This window comes from Perca flavescens, chromosome 18 (genome assembly GCF_004354835.1).
Source record: "Perca flavescens isolate YP-PL-M2 chromosome 18, PFLA_1.0, whole genome shotgun sequence".
Taxonomy (NCBI): Eukaryota; Metazoa; Chordata; class Actinopteri; order Perciformes; family Percidae; genus Perca; species Perca flavescens.
Window position 1 is genome coordinate 18,460,842 of NC_041348.1, and position 16,067 is coordinate 18,476,908.

Below are 16,067 nucleotides of genomic sequence, written 5' to 3' on the forward strand. Positions count from 1 at the left end.
CAAGTGGATCTCTGGTGGAATTGCAACCAGTTCAGAAACCGGAAGTATCGAGAGAGTGAAACTTCTTCCCTTTCTTTCCCAGTGTTTACCTGGTGTTTACCTATCTCTTAATACATCCATGGTGTTTGATTTTACCATTGACATATGGATTTTACTGATAATGCATGGACAGCACAAAAGAAAAATACCTCGTTCATTCACGCGAGATTTCCCGGTAATTAGTGGGCGCGAATCGAATCAATAAGCGGTGGTGTTCCTCCCTGTATTGTGTTTGGCTGCCGCAAACTGGGTAAGCGGGTAAGCAGTCGCTTCATAACATACCAGTCCTTGCAATTTCATATAACGACGCAAAACTAACCCTGACATACTCAGCTGCTGGCTAAATAGTTTTTGAAGTTCTGTTTAGCACGTAACGATAGCGTCAGTTAGCCAGATAAGCTAGCTAGTTTTATAACGCAGCTTAACCTGATATAACTTGTTGTCGCTGTCATGGTTTCACCTGCGTCCATTAACATTATTCTGTCGGTTTCAGATAGACATTACGCAAAACAACAAATCGCGTTTGGTTTTAAGAGAACAAGAGTCGCTCTTAAAAGTTCAGGTAACAGCTTGACTCTATGCTAGAAACTATGCGGTGTTTACTTTCAGTTTCTTTCTCCCCAAATGTGGTAACATTAGGTGACCAAGATGTCTAAAAGGAAGAGCAGCCCTGTCAGTGACAACACCAACAAACGGGTCAAACCTGCGGTGGAGGAAGACGTGGAAGATGAAAATGTTTCTAATAGTGACCAGGAAGATCCTCTACCGAATAGACAGGTTACGTCACTGTTATGCTGTTAAATATATCTTCTAGGTTTTGTTCCTACAGGAACATGTCTATTTTTTCCTTTGTTTCCTTTAAGTCTGTGTGTCTTAACTGATTCTTCTCTCTCATTTATCTTGTGTTTAGGTGCCATGTGCTGATGAGGTGGTGAGTGCAGGAATTGTGGAGAGCATCACACTGAAGAACTTCATGTGCCACTCTCACCTCGGCCCGTTCACTTTTGGTTCCAATGTCAACTTTGTTGTTGGCAACAATGGAAGTGAGTATAACCACTTAACAAGTTTCCAGAAAAAAAGGATTAACTGAACTGAATTAAGAGAATTCATAGTTTCCCATTTCTGAAACCAGTTTTACTGAAATTCTATCCTGATACTATAGCAACAGATTCCCTTAATTTGCCCTAATTTGTTATATGGGAGGTTAATGGGATCATAATCCCTTGTCCCAGACCAGTTTTCAGGCTCTACTCTTTATTAGGGGGCTTAACTGCTGGTATCATCTTTTGACCAGACTGAAAAACAGCATTTTATCTGACTGATTTCTCTTTGTCCCGGCAAGTTGTTGTTCTTGTTATTCTATGACCATAAGTCAGATTGCCTATGTAAATATAAAGGCCAGCAGCATTTTGATGTATAGCTGTTGCATATGAATTTTAGTAAAATGTTTTGCATTTAAATTCATGAGAAAAACAGACATTTTTACATTAATAATAATAATAATGATGGTTAATATAAATAAATAAATAAAAGTTGATAAAATGAGTCACATAGCCACGTTTTGAACGTAGCAGGCTCGCCTTTAAAGCTTCTCTATTTAAAGTGATGGTTCGGAGTAATTTCACCCTAGGGTCCTTTGCACCATGACCTTGAGCCAAACACCTCCCCAGATACTTTTTTCAGCTGGGTCTAGCATTGGGAGAGTTAGCGTAGAGTAGCGTTATCAGCTGAATAGCTTAGCGCAGGGGCTAATGGACCCACGTTTGTATCTCGTAAATGACCCCACTAATAATGCCCGAAATGATACCAAACTTCTACACTAGTACAAATAGGTTATGTACTCATAAAACGATGGATTGGAAAGTTTTTAAGTACACCAGAAGTTTATAAACACTTGCCTGCTCTCTTCTGCTCTCTGTTGTTGCTGCTGCTGCTACCTGCAGTTAGACGAGTGCTTAGGGCCGTCTACAAATTACTACACCGAAAAGAGATACAACAAAAATATTTATTAATTTAATGATTAAATAAGGTAATGTCTCCAAATTTACCTCAGTTATTACTTGTCTCCTGCTAGTTATACTACAGCACTTAGTTAAAAAAAAAGTTAAATAAAAAAAAAATATTTTTGTTGCATCTCTTTTCGGTGTAGTAATTTGTAGACAGCCCTAAGCACTCGTCTTACTGCCGGCAGCAGCAACAACAACTGAGAGCAAAAGCCAGCAGGGAAGTGTTCATAAACTTCTGGTGTACTTAGAAACTTTCCAATCCATCGTTTTATGAGTAAATAACCTATATGTACTACTGTAGACGTTTGGTATCATTTCGGGCATTATTAGTGGGGTCATTTACGAGATACAAACGTGGGTCCATTAGCCTCTGCGCTAAGCTATTCAGCTGATAACACTGCTACGCTAACTCTCCGAATGCTAGACCCAGCTGAAAAAAGCTTCTGGGGGAGTGTTTGGCTCGAGGTCATGGTGCAGAGGACCCTAGGGTGAAATTACTCCGAACCATCACTTTAAGTATTGCAAGTGCATTTATCAGATCTTGTTATGCTTAACCGGAAACACACCACATGCTGAAGCGCTGCGAATAGCCGCGAGGAGGAGCTGTTTTCATTTCGGCGCCCATGTTATCCAATCTGTCTGACCGCACCGGCTGCGATCAGGCATTTTGGCGTCTCCTCTATTTCGTCCGCGAGTGACTGTGTCAAGCCAGGCAAGTAATCGCATATATGGATACTTTACAAAATACAACACCCAGGTTAATATACAGCGAGATATGCAATCAGGCACGCGGAGAGAGAGAGACTGACTGACGGATGGACAGACAGAGTGACACACACACAACCAAAACACTCACAGAGAGAGAGGACAAGTGTGTGATCAGGCACGAATCTACGCTACACGGCTATTCGCGGTGTTGGATCTGTGTAATGACTTAAACATAAATCATGTCTTTACATATATGTAAACTTAAGTCAGGATTTATATACTGCTATACTGTACATGTTGGCTAACCTTTCTGGAATACCGTCTTTTCTTTTGTGTCTGTCTTATTTTCCATTTAGTTCTTTTGTTAATTACAGTGTCTAAAATATTTTTTTATTCTGTACACAAACTGCTTGTGTGACAGGTGGAAAGAGTGCCGTTCTGACAGCTCTCATAGTTGCCTTAGGTGGGAATGCACATGCCACAAACAGAGGATTATCACTCAAGGGATTTGTGAAGGAAGGAGAAAGGTAAACGTCGCACCACATCATGTGATATACATTCATGTGATATACATTCTGTCTGTTTAGGCAGACGTTTGATTAATATGACTTTTTAAGTGGCTCTTCTTACCCTTGCACCTTAAATAAATTGTAGTGTAAACTAATCTTCCATGAAGGCTTCTTTGCTTAAATTTGACGATGCATACAGTATCTTTGTCTTTACTCTTTGAGAGAGTATGAGTAAAAGTACCATTATACAGTACAGGCCAAAAGTTTGGACACACCTTCTTATTCAATGCGTTTCCTTTATTTCCATGACTATTTACATTGTAGATTCTAACTGAAGGCATCAAAACTATGAATGAACACATGGAATTATATACTAAACAAAAAAGTGTGAAATAACTGAAAACATGTCCTTATATTTTAGATTCCTCAAAGTAGCCACCCTTTGCTTTTTTGATAGCGCTGCAAACCCTTGGTGTTCTCTCAAGGAGCTTCATGAGGTAGTCACCTGAAATGGTTTTCACTTCACAGGTGTTCCTTGTCAGGGTTAATTAGTGGAATTTTTTTCCCTTATTAATGGGGTTGGGACCATCAGTTGTGTTGTGCAGAAGTCAGGTTGATACACAGCCGACAGCCCTATTGGACAACTGTTAGAATTCATATTATGGCAAGAACCAATCAGCTAAGTAAAGAGAAACGAGTGGCCATCATTACTTTGACAAATGAAGGTCAGTCAGTCCGTAAAATTGCGAAAACTTTGAATGTGTCCCCAAGTGCAGTCGCAAAAACCATCAAGCGCTACAACGAAACTGGCTCACATGGACCGCCCCAGGAAAGGAAGACCAAGAATCACCTCTGCTGCTGAGGATAAGTTCATCCGAGTCACCAGCCTCAGAAATCGCAAGTTAACAGCAGCTCAGATTAGAGACCAGATGAATGCCACACAGAGTTCTAGCAGCAGACACATCTCTAGAACAACTGTTAAGAGGAGACTGCGCGAATCAGGCCTTCATGGTCAAGTAGCTGCTAGGAAACCACTGCTAAGGAGAGGCAACAAGCAGAAGAGATTTGTTTGGGCCAAGAAACACAAGGAATGGACATTAGACCAGTGGAAATCTGTGCTTTGGTCTGATGAGTTCAAATTTGAGATCTTTGGTTCCAACCGCCGTGTCTTTGTGCGACGCAGAAAAGGTGAACGGATGGATTCTACATGCCTGGTTCCCACCGTGAAGCATGGAGGAGGAGGTGTGATGGTGTCGGGGTGCTTTGCTGGTGACACTGTTGGGGATTTATTCAAAATTGAAGGCATACTGAACCAGCATGGCTACCACAGCATCTTGCAGCGACATGCCATCCCATCCGGTTTGCGTTTAGTTGGACTATCATTTATTTTTCAACAGGAAAATGACCCCAAACACACCTCCATGCTGTGTAAGGGCTATTTGACCAAGAAGGAGAGTGATGGAGTGCTGCGCCAGATGACCTGGCCTCCACAGTCACCGGACCTGAACCTAATCGAGATGGTTTGGGGTGAGCTGGACCGCAGAGTGAAGGCAAAAGGGCCAACAAGTGCTAAGCATCTCTGGGAACTCCTTCAAGACTGTTGGAAAACCATTTCAGGTGACTACCTCTTGAAGCTCATCAAGAGAATGCCAAGAGTGTGCAAAACAGTAATCGGAGCAAAGGGTGGCTACTTTGAAGAAACTAGAATATAAGACATGTTTTCAGTTATTTCACACTTTTTTGTTGAGTACATAATTCCACATGTATTCATTCATAGTTTTGATGCCTTCAGTGAGAATCTACAATGTAAATAGTCATGAAAATAAAGGAAACGCATTGAATGAGAAGGTGTGTCCAAACTTTTGGCCTGTACTGTATATGTGAAATTGTGCAATTATCACATGCAAAAGTAAATGCTTCACATTGACTGGCAATAGATTTAATTTGTGTTACTCTCTTTCTTCAGCTCAGCTGATGTATCGATTACCCTGCGTAACAAAGGAAAGGATGCTTACAAACCTGAGGTGTATGGTCCAGCCATCATAGTAGACCTGAGAATAACACGTGAGGGGTTGAGAACCTATAAACTGAGGAGCAAATCAGGTAAAGACCATGAAGAGTTATGAATTACATAATTTCCCTAAGTATTTGGTAAGACTACTGCTACACTATGCTACTACAACAATGTATCATATTTAAGTAGTCATTTTAAACGTTTACCACCTTAAAACATTTCTAAACCATTGATGACCTTAAAAGCTAAATAAGTGCAGAGTGCAAGGACAAATATGGCCGAAAGCTGAAATGATAAGTCAGCCATCAGAAAATGAATAGGCAACTATTTTGGTGGATTCATCATTTTAAGTAATGTTTTCACCAAAAATGGCAAACAGTTGATGACTCCAGCTTTTTATATGTGAGAATCTGCTGCTTTTCCACGTCTCGACACACATAGTAAAATAAATCAATTTCAGTATCCAAATTGAGATACACTATAAGACAAAGTGTAAGCACATGACCACTTCTGGTAGCTGCTTGAATCTATATTATTTGGGAATCATAAACACATTTTTTTTTACTCTTATAGGTCAACTTGTGTCAACCAAAAAGGAAGAGCTGTTGTCCATCCTGGACAATTTTAACATACAGGTATGAGCTATGCAAACCATATACAGTATAGTATTGTTTAATCTTCCTGAAATTCTGCTGGATGAACCTATGTTAATGTGTTGGTGAGAGGGAGTCATTAACTTTCTTCCAAAGGTCAACAATCCTGTGTCAGTTCTGACTCAAGAGATGAGCAAATACTTCCTTCACTCCAAAGGAGAGGGAGACAAATACAAGGTAATTATACTGTATATGACTACACTTTTTAAAATGATAAAGTTATTTTTTGTTTTTGTGAACTTTGAGTGTGATATAATTAAAAAAAAAAAAAAAATCTTTATTTTTATTCCTCTTGCAGTTTTTTATGAAAGCTACCCAACTGGAGCAGATGAGAGAGGACTTTACCTATATCAAAACTACCAAGCATATCACGGAGGATAAAGTTGGGCAACATAGTGAAGTAAGACTTTATGGCTGATATATTGATATTATAAGCAGCTATAACCAATATTTAACAATTACGATGTCTTAAATGACATTGTGAAAGTGGTCACTAGTAGTGATGAACCTTATACAGAATAATATCCCGAATAACTCTTGTTATGATTTGATATTATAAATAAAATTGAATTGAATTAAATTTACTGTTTTGCTTCACTGCTCTTATAGCGTTTGCAGTCGCAACAGTTTTCGAGTGAAAACCCCCAAAAAATCTACTCTACACTACCTGCTTAGCAACAGACAATGCCAGACAGACCCGGTTAGTGACTAACTGGTGAACATAGTGGAACATTTAGCTGCTAAAGAACCAGATATTTCTCTCAGGAGTTGAAAAACATCTCGAGCCGTGCCTGAGATGTGCATGTCACACAGGTAGTGTTAAAGCTCTAACCTGTTAACATGGGAGCCAAAATAAAAACAGCTGACACGCTCATGTGACGCAGCCACTGTGTGGCCGGCCTAAGGCTTTATTGTGGATAGGATGTGTAATCCTTTGACCAGCATAGCTAGCTACTAAAGCATAGCTACTTGTCTTTTTGAATGTTTTATATGACCATATGCAATTGTTATGTGACTGTTACAGTGCTTGAAAGACTTGAAGCGGAAGTACCTGGAGAAAGAAGACCGTTATAAGAACCTGGCGTCATTTGATGAAATGCAAACCAAACTGGAGGAGTTGCAGAAGCAAATGGCTTGGGCTTTGGTGAGATCATTTTCTCCTGTTTTGTCTACCAATTTGGAATTCCCACCCCCCTTCATCCACTCCCCCAGTAGCCTCTGAAACTTGATTAATGCAATAAATACTTAAAAGATCATTTATCTAAATATTATTGACTGTGATCTACATTTTGCAGGTGATTGAGATGGAGAAGGAGTTGGAGCCAATGAAGGAGAGACTGCAGTCAGACAGACGTTCTACAGAGAAATATGATGAGAAGGTGGATGAATGGAAGGTATGATATTTCTGTAATATTCACCTAAAATAAAGTGTGGTATGTGTTTTTGTAAGGCTGTGCTCGATTGAAGAAATTCTTAGTCGACTAACAATCATTCAATTGTATCGACTAATCGATTAGTTGATTTAATCGACAGATCTGTAAATCTGAGTTTCTCCGCAAAGAGTCATGCAGAAGCACCACTTTAATTCTTGTGTTTACCAGAGATGTGCTCGTACATTTCTTGGAAATAAGTCATTCAGCATGAAAAAAAGCATAAAACATGACTAATAGACTAAAAAAATCTAAGTTGACTAAGACCAAAACGACCGATTAGTCGACTAAGAGGGACCAGCCCTAGTTTTTTGTATAACCAGTAATTACTTAAGAGGCCGTGGTTTACAGTGATTTTAGAACAGCTAAGCAGCGTTAGCCTAAAGTGGCTTATTGCTTTTATAAAACTGTTTCTACATAAACCGTGTTTATGCACTGTTTCATAGATAAACACAGCAGCAAAAAATGCAATAATTTATTGATAACAAATAATTATTCTTCCGCCAACCACGTGTAGTTCTTCCACATTTATCTGAATGGTTGCCAGGCAACACACAAACAGCAAAACACAGATGCAGTGGAAAGCTTGCTTAAAGATTGAAGTATTTAATGTTAATAAAGTGATTATTAACATTTATCTGGCTATCGCTATTGTGTAATGGTTGAAGTAAGGTATTTCCCCACAGCTTCACACGTGGTTCAGCCAACTGTAGGGACCAGAACTATCCGTTTCATTATAGTAATCAAATAACATCCACTTCTGTTTGATAACTCACATTTCAACTTTGCACTTGTCCATGCATAGCCCTCCTCTATTCTCTAACCTTTAACCCCTCCAACTTCTCTGATCTATTTTTATGTAATAATGCAGAATAAGCTCGAGGAGGCTGAGAGGAAATACAGGCAGATCCAGGAACAGTTGGAGGGGATCACACAGCAAGTCCAGGAGCTCCAGCCCAAATGTGCTGAGCTCAAAACCGTGGCCCAGAGACAAAATACCCTTCTCAAGTCCAGCGAGGTCAGTGTTCAGACAATGCATTAGTCAGACTGTAAGGCAGACAGTACTGTCAGTTGGTTCAGTCATCTTCATATGAGTACTGGAAGTGATTTTAGGTTGTAAATGGTGGCCAAGGAAATGCAATGGAGAGATGTGACCTTCTTTTAAACTGAGTTACCTCAAATATGTTCTTTACTGGCATATGAGGCTTTGTTTAAAGTGCTGAGTGGAATCCATAGCAACAAGGGTATTCGGGTCCCCCACCAAATTTGGTAGTTGTGAACATGAAAGTAACAAAAAGAACGATTTACCTATTATATATATCTATGGTATAGCCAGACAATTTAATCTGCAGCTCAAAATTGGAATTTCAGTTTCTAACTTGCTTATATTTTGTGTAATTTGGTCCAGATAAACTCAATACATTTTTAGTAGAAGATGTCTACCGCAGTAAACATCTGTGTATTATAACTTCCTGCCTTGTCATCTTCTCAGACATAATCTCAGCTTGTTGTGTAAATGACCAGTGTTTCTAATTTTCAATTCTGTGTGCGAGCTAGGTCACTGTTCACAGATGCAAGGCTAACCTGAGGGACCTGGAAAAGGACAAGGTTCAGCTGTCCTCAAGGATAAATGATCTCAAGCTGAGGTACGACCTCCCCTTTTTTTAAAGTCTTCTGTTGTGCATTTAAATTGAATCATGTATTTATTCTGTTTTGACACATGTCCTTACAATTTTCATTGTCATCTTTTTTTTTTTTTTTTTTATCCCTCTAGCATCAGTCAGACAACTGGAGCAGAGAGCCAGGCCAAGACAGAGCGTATGGAGCAGATACAGGCTGAGCTGGAAAACATGAGACAAAAGAGTGCCACTCTAGGCCAGCAGATTGACCAGTATGAGCATGCCTGCAGCCGTGCCAAGGAAGAACAAGGAAAGATGAGGTGGGGAAAATAAAACTGGGCAGAACTATTAAGTGTTGGTTCCAGGGGGTTGCCCAGGAAAGTCCTTACACTGTGCATGACAGGGAGTTTTGAAGTTGAGATGGAATTCAGGTTTTTGAACAACAAAAGAATATAATTTACCAATCTTACCATTATGTGAATCCATCCCTTAGTCATTCTATTCTTTCAATCCTTGTGATAAATTCTGCCAGTAATTCAATAAGTAAATACAACAGAATTCGGCATTCCCCCGTCTTTGCTAGCTCCCTTCCAGCCCTCAGTAAACACAATTAGGATAAGATTATTTGGTCTGTTGGATGCATACTGCATTGGAATAACTGAAACAGTAACAGCCTCTAACGTAACGAAAACACCCACCTCCTTCTGTCTTAAGGAGAGAGCAGGAAGTGCTTCAGAGGTCCATTGATGCCAACAGAAGGAACTTGCAGACTATGGAGAGCAGTCGGTCCAATCGCCTGCGGCGTTTTGGAGAGCACATGCCCACACTCCTTAACGCCATCCAGGAAGCTCATAGAAGGGGCCAGCTCAAGCATAAACCTCGGGGACCTCTGGGTAAGACTTGGTGCCCAGTTATGCATAGGTAAAAATGTTTATACCCTAGGCCTGACTCCTTTTTTAGCGTTTTGTATTACAGTATTACAAAAGCATGCATACATATGAAACATAATGCATAATGAAACACCCAGTTACAATACACTTTGCCTGGCAGTATAATAAAATAAATATGTAATAAGATGTGTTCTTACTTTCATTAAAAGCTGGGCAATATTGGACCCATGTTAAAGCCAGATTTGGTCACTGTCTTTTATAAAGTGATATGTTAACCTCCATTTAACCCTTTTTTCTGTCCTTCTACCACCTGTGCTAAGAGCCCAACCAAAAGGGTACATCTGGGACAAAAATGCACTTATAACGGGCGTTCTCTTTTACATTTCCTTCCCTTTTATAGGTCACCTTATTAGCCTGAAGGACCCAGAGCTGGCTCTGTCCGTAGAAGTATGTCTCAAAGGCCAGCTACAGGCCTTCACTTGTGATAACCACGAGGATGAGAGGGTGCTGCAGGGCCTCATGGCCAAAGTGTTCCCAACTGGCCGTAGACCTGCCATCATCACCAGCCAGTTTCTCCCAAGTGTCCACGATACAAGATCGAGGTGAGGTTATGTATAATATTCACAAAACCACTTATTAAACGTGAAACTCCATATTAGTTGTTCACTGCCTGGAAAAAATAAACGGAGAACTTAAATTAATGTTAGTTCCAATGTACTCCAGTAATAAAATGTTTTCACTATGTAAAATTACACTTTGTAACGCATACAGAATTTGATTGGAGTACATATTGATTGACATCAAGTCAACAACAGGTGGTTTTGAGTCTGTTTTACGTAAAGGACACATGTTGTAAGAATTATCTTTTATTTAACTTTCATTCATTTTTATTCATACAAATGGTCTTAGTTGGTTTTGTCTTTGTCTCAGGGGCGTGAATCACCCTGAATACCCGTCCGTGCTTCAAGCTCTAGAAATTGAGGACCCAGTTGTGGCCAACTGCCTGATTGATCAGAGGGGTATAGAGAGCATTCTACTCATTAAGGTAATCAGTTGTTTTACATCAATTAGTGACTTTTCTGCATTGAGACGTAATCTTTCAAGAAGGAATCACAATGCATGTAAACCCCGCCCCACCCCTAGTGTGATGTCATATAGGGCTGGACAATTAATCAAAACTTTATCGACATTGAAATTCTAAAGCTGTTTTCCCATGACGATAATTTAGATAATTTATTTCTGTTAATAGCCCTACTTTCTACTTTAAAACATTCTACCGCGTGTGCAGGGTCCGAAATTAACACTCGCCAAATGCGGGGGCGGGTCGACACGCACACAAACACTGGCGCACACGCCAGCCACTACCTTCTGTTTACTGATAGCTAGCGTTTAACTCAGGCTAATTAATTAGCTAGTAAGTGGCGATTTTTGCCAGCCATTCTTCCAAAAGAAAGCACAATGAAATGTTAACTGATCATTAACCGTTGACCGACAAGCAGGAAACGGAGTCTCAGGTCACCCGTCCGGGAGGCTCTGACACACTTTCTGAACTCTGTCTGGGGAACAGCTGTAGGCTCGTACCGGTGTTGATGTTTTGTGCATTGTTGGACACACGCAGCCACTTTCCTGAAACCGCTTGCGGGACTGACACAAGTCCACAGCGGCCCGCGGCGTGTATGTCCGGGCCTGTCTCCAGTGCCTCCACCTGCAGGTTGTCAGCTGTCTGTCTGCCTGGTGTACTCTGGGACGGCTGATTTAACTCGCTGGTCCACATCAATATAATTTCATGTGTCACGTAGCTCTCCACAAACAGAAAAAAAGAGGAGCTTAAAACGCAACGCGCTAGTTCAAAGTTAGGACTAACAAGTTAATTAGCAGTTAAGATATAGATTGTATAGCCTATTTACATTTTTATCATGCAAAAGACGTTTTTTTAAAACTTTTTATGCAAAAAAGAATGTTGAATCACAATTTTTTTAAATTATCGTTATCGAGGTAAAAGGTGTGATTTTTAGGTCATATCGTGCCGCCCTAATGTAATACAATATACCATGATGTACTATGGCATATTTATTGAATATATTGAAACTGAAGGAATTATTATTATTTTCCCGTCAAATGAATTGGCTTTTTGAGGGGCTTAATATATTCAAAAACTCACCAAATTTGGCGGTCGCATCAAGTCTGGTGAAAATTTACGTATTTTAAGGGTTTCGGGAATAGGCGCACAAAAATGGCTCGCTAGCGCCCCCTAGAAAGTTAAGAAAATTGAGCCCCTGCAGTGCGTTTAACGTAGACTCACGAAACTTGGTACACATATGTAACATGTCAAGATGTACAAAAAAAACAAACAACAGGATGTCCGCCATTTTGAATTAAATGTTCGAAATTAGTGCGATTTTGGCCATTTCCACGTCGTACTTTAACGAACTCCTCCTAAAGATTTCATCCGATCAACTTCAAACTCGGTCTGTGCCATCTTAAGACGTTAAAGATGAAAAGTTGTTAAAAGAAACTTTTCGTCATAGGGCGTGGCCGTGGCAGGGCGGCCATTTTGTGCGTTTCGCCGCCGAAACGGGAAGTGGGTGTAACTCGAGTGTACGTTGTCCGATTACCTCGAAACTTTCCAGGATTCATAAGAGTCCAACCCTGAGGACAAATAAAGGCCGATATTTACTTAAAGTCATAGCGCACCCTAGTGGCAACAGGAAGTAGGCGTAAAAGTCAAGGTGCTATACTTACTAACAAACTCCTCCTAGAGATTTCATCTGATGGACTTCAAACTTGGTCTGTACCATCCCAACACCTTAACGATGAAAAGTTATTAAAAGAAAAACTTTTCGTCAGACGGTGTGGGCGTGGCGTGGCGACCATTTTGAGTGTTTAGCGATGAACAAAGAAGTTGTTGTAACTTGAGTGTACGTTGTCGTATCTACCCGAAATTTCTCACGATTGACAAGGGTCCAGGCCTGAGGACACCTACAGGCCAAAATTGACTTTTGGTCATAGCGCCCCCCGCTGGCAACATGAAATGTGCCTTATATGACAAACATCATCCGATTTACATGAAACTCAGAATGTGTGGTCTACGTGTGATACTGAGCCGCCCCCTATAATATGGCCACGCCCACATACTCAGGCCACGCCCCCTTTCATAACATTTGAACCGTTTAAGGTATACCCTTGTGTGAGGTATCATTGAACTCAGCAGAGACTTCCTTCTTCATTGGTGATGGTTTGGCCCGCCCCCTATGTTTAAGCCACGCCCCCTTTCATACATGCTGACCCATTTAAGGTAGAGTCTTGTGTGAGGTATCATTCATCTCAGCAGAGGCTTCATTTTTAATTGGTGATGGTTGGACCCGCCCCCTATGCTTTAGCCACGCCCCCTTTCACAGCTAATGAACCGTATGACGTAGAGTCTTGTGTGAGGTATCGTTGAACTCGGCGGGGAGTTCCTTTTTCATTGGTGACGGTTTGTGGCGTCTGAGTGCCGCGCAAATGCACGGTCGCAAGGAGCGGCGTCCGCCGGTAACCCTGATGCGCGCAAAGGGCCCGTCCATCTTTGCTCACAGCTTTAATTAGATATGTATGTGCTAAAAGTTTATAGCAGACTGAGTTAGCTCTATGAATGCAACTTTTAACATCTAATCACACCGATCAAATCGACTCTGTAGGTCTGTTAGTTCATCTACAATCATAACACTTATAACCTGGGTTCATATTTAGCACCTTTGATGGAAGTTGTAAAACACAGGAGACACACAACAAAACACACCAGAAGATTTGATGCATTTTTTTTTTTTCTTTTGTGTGGTTGTGTAGAATCGAACCGAGGCTCGAAGACTGATGCAAGGGAAAAACCCTCCTCGGAACTGTAACCAGGCCTTTTCCAAGGAGGGAGATCAGATCTTTAATAACCGTAGTTACACCGCTGAGCAGACCAGAGCCAACTATCTCTCGGGAGATGTTGAGGAGGAGATCAGGTGTGTGGAAATCTTGTCTTGTTGTATTCAGAAAGACTGTGTGTGTATGTAGATGATGAACTTGTTTAGCTACAATTATTAGGATATACACACTGTACATGTCACAACAGGGAGTAGTTGTATATGCTTCTATCTTAATACCTTCTCTGTCTCCTGGTTCCTATCTTTCACTTTTAGGCACTTGCAGAGGGAGATGGAGAACCAGAAAGCTCAGGCAAATCGCTTCCAGTTACAGATGAAAAAGTTAGATGAAGACGTCAAACAGAACGATGGGCTGCTGAGAAGAACCCACATAGAGCAGAGGACTACCAAAGTAACATTTTCACCTCTCACAAACACCTGTTACTCTTATTGGAAAATTATTTAATGTCTAATGATAATTCCTTACCTTTTCTGAGTATCAGACAGGGAAACTGATAGTTCATACTAGGGATGTTACGATACCGAAAATCTAGTATAGTGTAGTCGGTACCGATACCACCAAAAGTACACAATACGCAATACCAAAGTCGATACCACGTTAAAAAAAAAACAGACGTGGCAACTACGGTCATCATGATACCAGATACATATGTAGTATGTAATCTGCAGAAAAATCCTCATCACATCTTCTGGACCTACAGCCCGCTGCTTTTAAAGCCTAACGTCCCCACACAGCCAGCGTACGGTACAGCCTTCCATGAGTTCGCCTGGAGTTCCCAGACAGCAAGCATGTTGAGTTATGTCTGTCTGTTTCTCTCAGCCGTTGTTGTTTTTTCAATAGAACTGGGCTGGTTAAAGTTAACACAAGCGCTAAAGTTAGCTAATGTCAGCTATCGTAGCTAACCGGTAGGCTGCGAAAGACAATGGCAGAGAAAAACAGACCTACTTTCTGTTTGGGAGCTCCAGGTTACGTCGGGAAAGCCGGTGCTGTCGATACACGGTACAGCCAGAGACTGACTACAATCAAGCCGTCAGTGAGCACCATGCATGGAGATGAGGCGCTCTGTTTTTGACAGTGAAGCATAAGCTCAACCAGCACTTATCCCGCCGGTATAATAGCAACAGTGCCCGAGATCCACCCACAAAGCTACTTGCATTTTATTTTGATACTTGTGTTTCAGATCGTTAAAATAGGGCCCTTAATCTGTAATGCTCTCATAAAGAAGACAGAGGCTGACTGACCGCTGCAATCGGCATCTCATCCGTGCCAACAGAGGTTTCAATATGGCGCTGAGTTTTTTTTCTGCAAAAGCCTTTTTGACTGAAATCTGTGAGGCTAAAAGGAACCAAGCAATACATACATGCCACCAAACTGTGACTAGTTGTTTTTACTTGAACCGTTCCATTCCTAGCCTATGTATGTTTATAATTGGAAATCAGTTAACAAACAATGACAAATATTGTTCAGAAACCCTCATAGCAGTGTTTCCGTTAATTACTGTTTTTTTAACCTGGAAAATATGTTGATATTTTGAATAGATGCATAAATATAGAATACACCTTTCAGTCTGAAAAAGAATAATACTGCTTAATTAAAAAATGAATGAATATTTTATGAATTTGCTCATGCAGTTTGTGTATTTGTTCCAGGACAAGATCACAAAGCTACAGCTGGAGCTGACAGACCTACAAAATGTGGAAGAGTCTCAGTCAGAGGACCTCAGTCCCCTGGTTTGTACAGACATATCCATATCAATGCAGAACAATAATCAGACCTAATGGACTTAAATTGTACTCATCTCATTAGATACAAATGGCAAAGAAAATGTGGAATTTTGACTGGTCACGCAATAAATGGATGATCTCCAAAGAATACACATTCAAGTCAGTAATATTTTTGCAATCAGCACAGACGCTCCATGTGAAATGCGGTTGTCACCACTCTAATACAGGAGGAAGATCTTCAGGAGATTGTTACTAAGATCTCGTCCAAGCGTGCTGAGTACGAAGAGGCACGAACTAAGACGGCTGAGCTGAAGGCCTCCTATGAGAAGGCAGAGCAGGAGTACAAGCAGCACAAAGAGCAGATCAACACGGTCGCTGAGGATGCCGACCCAATCAAGGTAATGCTGTATTCCAACTCCAGGTGACCAGATGTCTTGTCATTTCCAATTTAGAAAACCTGACTATTCTACTTGTGGAATTCCCAAATCCCAACATGTCAAACTTAGAAAATGTTTGTGTTAACATAAGAATTACCTTTAGTATGATTACTCACTTACATGAAGGTC

General features: G+C 40.7%; 1 protein-coding gene across 3 annotated transcripts in view; it reads left to right on the plus strand.

The window, feature by feature from the left end:
- The window catches only part of LOC114572926 (structural maintenance of chromosomes protein 6), a 24,897-nt gene continuing 8,830 nt past the window's right edge, over nucleotides 1–16,067 (plus strand). For 2 of the 3 annotated variants that reach the window (XM_028604710.1, XM_028604709.1), the window contains exons 1-20: nucleotides 1–297; nucleotides 679–816; nucleotides 950–1,082; nucleotides 3,175–3,280; nucleotides 5,229–5,365; nucleotides 5,850–5,911; nucleotides 6,026–6,106; nucleotides 6,228–6,329; nucleotides 6,954–7,073; nucleotides 7,225–7,323; nucleotides 8,231–8,377; nucleotides 8,917–9,005; nucleotides 9,134–9,298; nucleotides 9,693–9,871; nucleotides 10,269–10,470; nucleotides 10,799–10,913; nucleotides 13,694–13,854; nucleotides 14,032–14,167; nucleotides 15,427–15,507; nucleotides 15,729–15,899. In XM_028604710.1, coding sequence (XP_028460511.1) covers nucleotides 688–816; nucleotides 950–1,082; nucleotides 3,175–3,280; nucleotides 5,229–5,365; nucleotides 5,850–5,911; nucleotides 6,026–6,106; nucleotides 6,228–6,329; nucleotides 6,954–7,073; nucleotides 7,225–7,323; nucleotides 8,231–8,377; nucleotides 8,917–9,005; nucleotides 9,134–9,298; nucleotides 9,693–9,871; nucleotides 10,269–10,470; nucleotides 10,799–10,913; nucleotides 13,694–13,854; nucleotides 14,032–14,167; nucleotides 15,427–15,507; nucleotides 15,729–15,899 — 2,415 coding nt within the window. In that variant the 5' untranslated portion in view covers nucleotides 1–297; nucleotides 679–687. The remainder of the gene's footprint in view (nucleotides 298–678; nucleotides 817–949; nucleotides 1,083–3,174; nucleotides 3,281–5,228; nucleotides 5,366–5,849; nucleotides 5,912–6,025; nucleotides 6,107–6,227; nucleotides 6,330–6,953; nucleotides 7,074–7,224; nucleotides 7,324–8,230; nucleotides 8,378–8,916; nucleotides 9,006–9,133; nucleotides 9,299–9,692; nucleotides 9,872–10,268; nucleotides 10,471–10,798; nucleotides 10,914–13,693; nucleotides 13,855–14,031; nucleotides 14,168–15,426; nucleotides 15,508–15,728; nucleotides 15,900–16,067) is intronic. The other variant, XM_028604711.1, reaches the window with a different exon arrangement.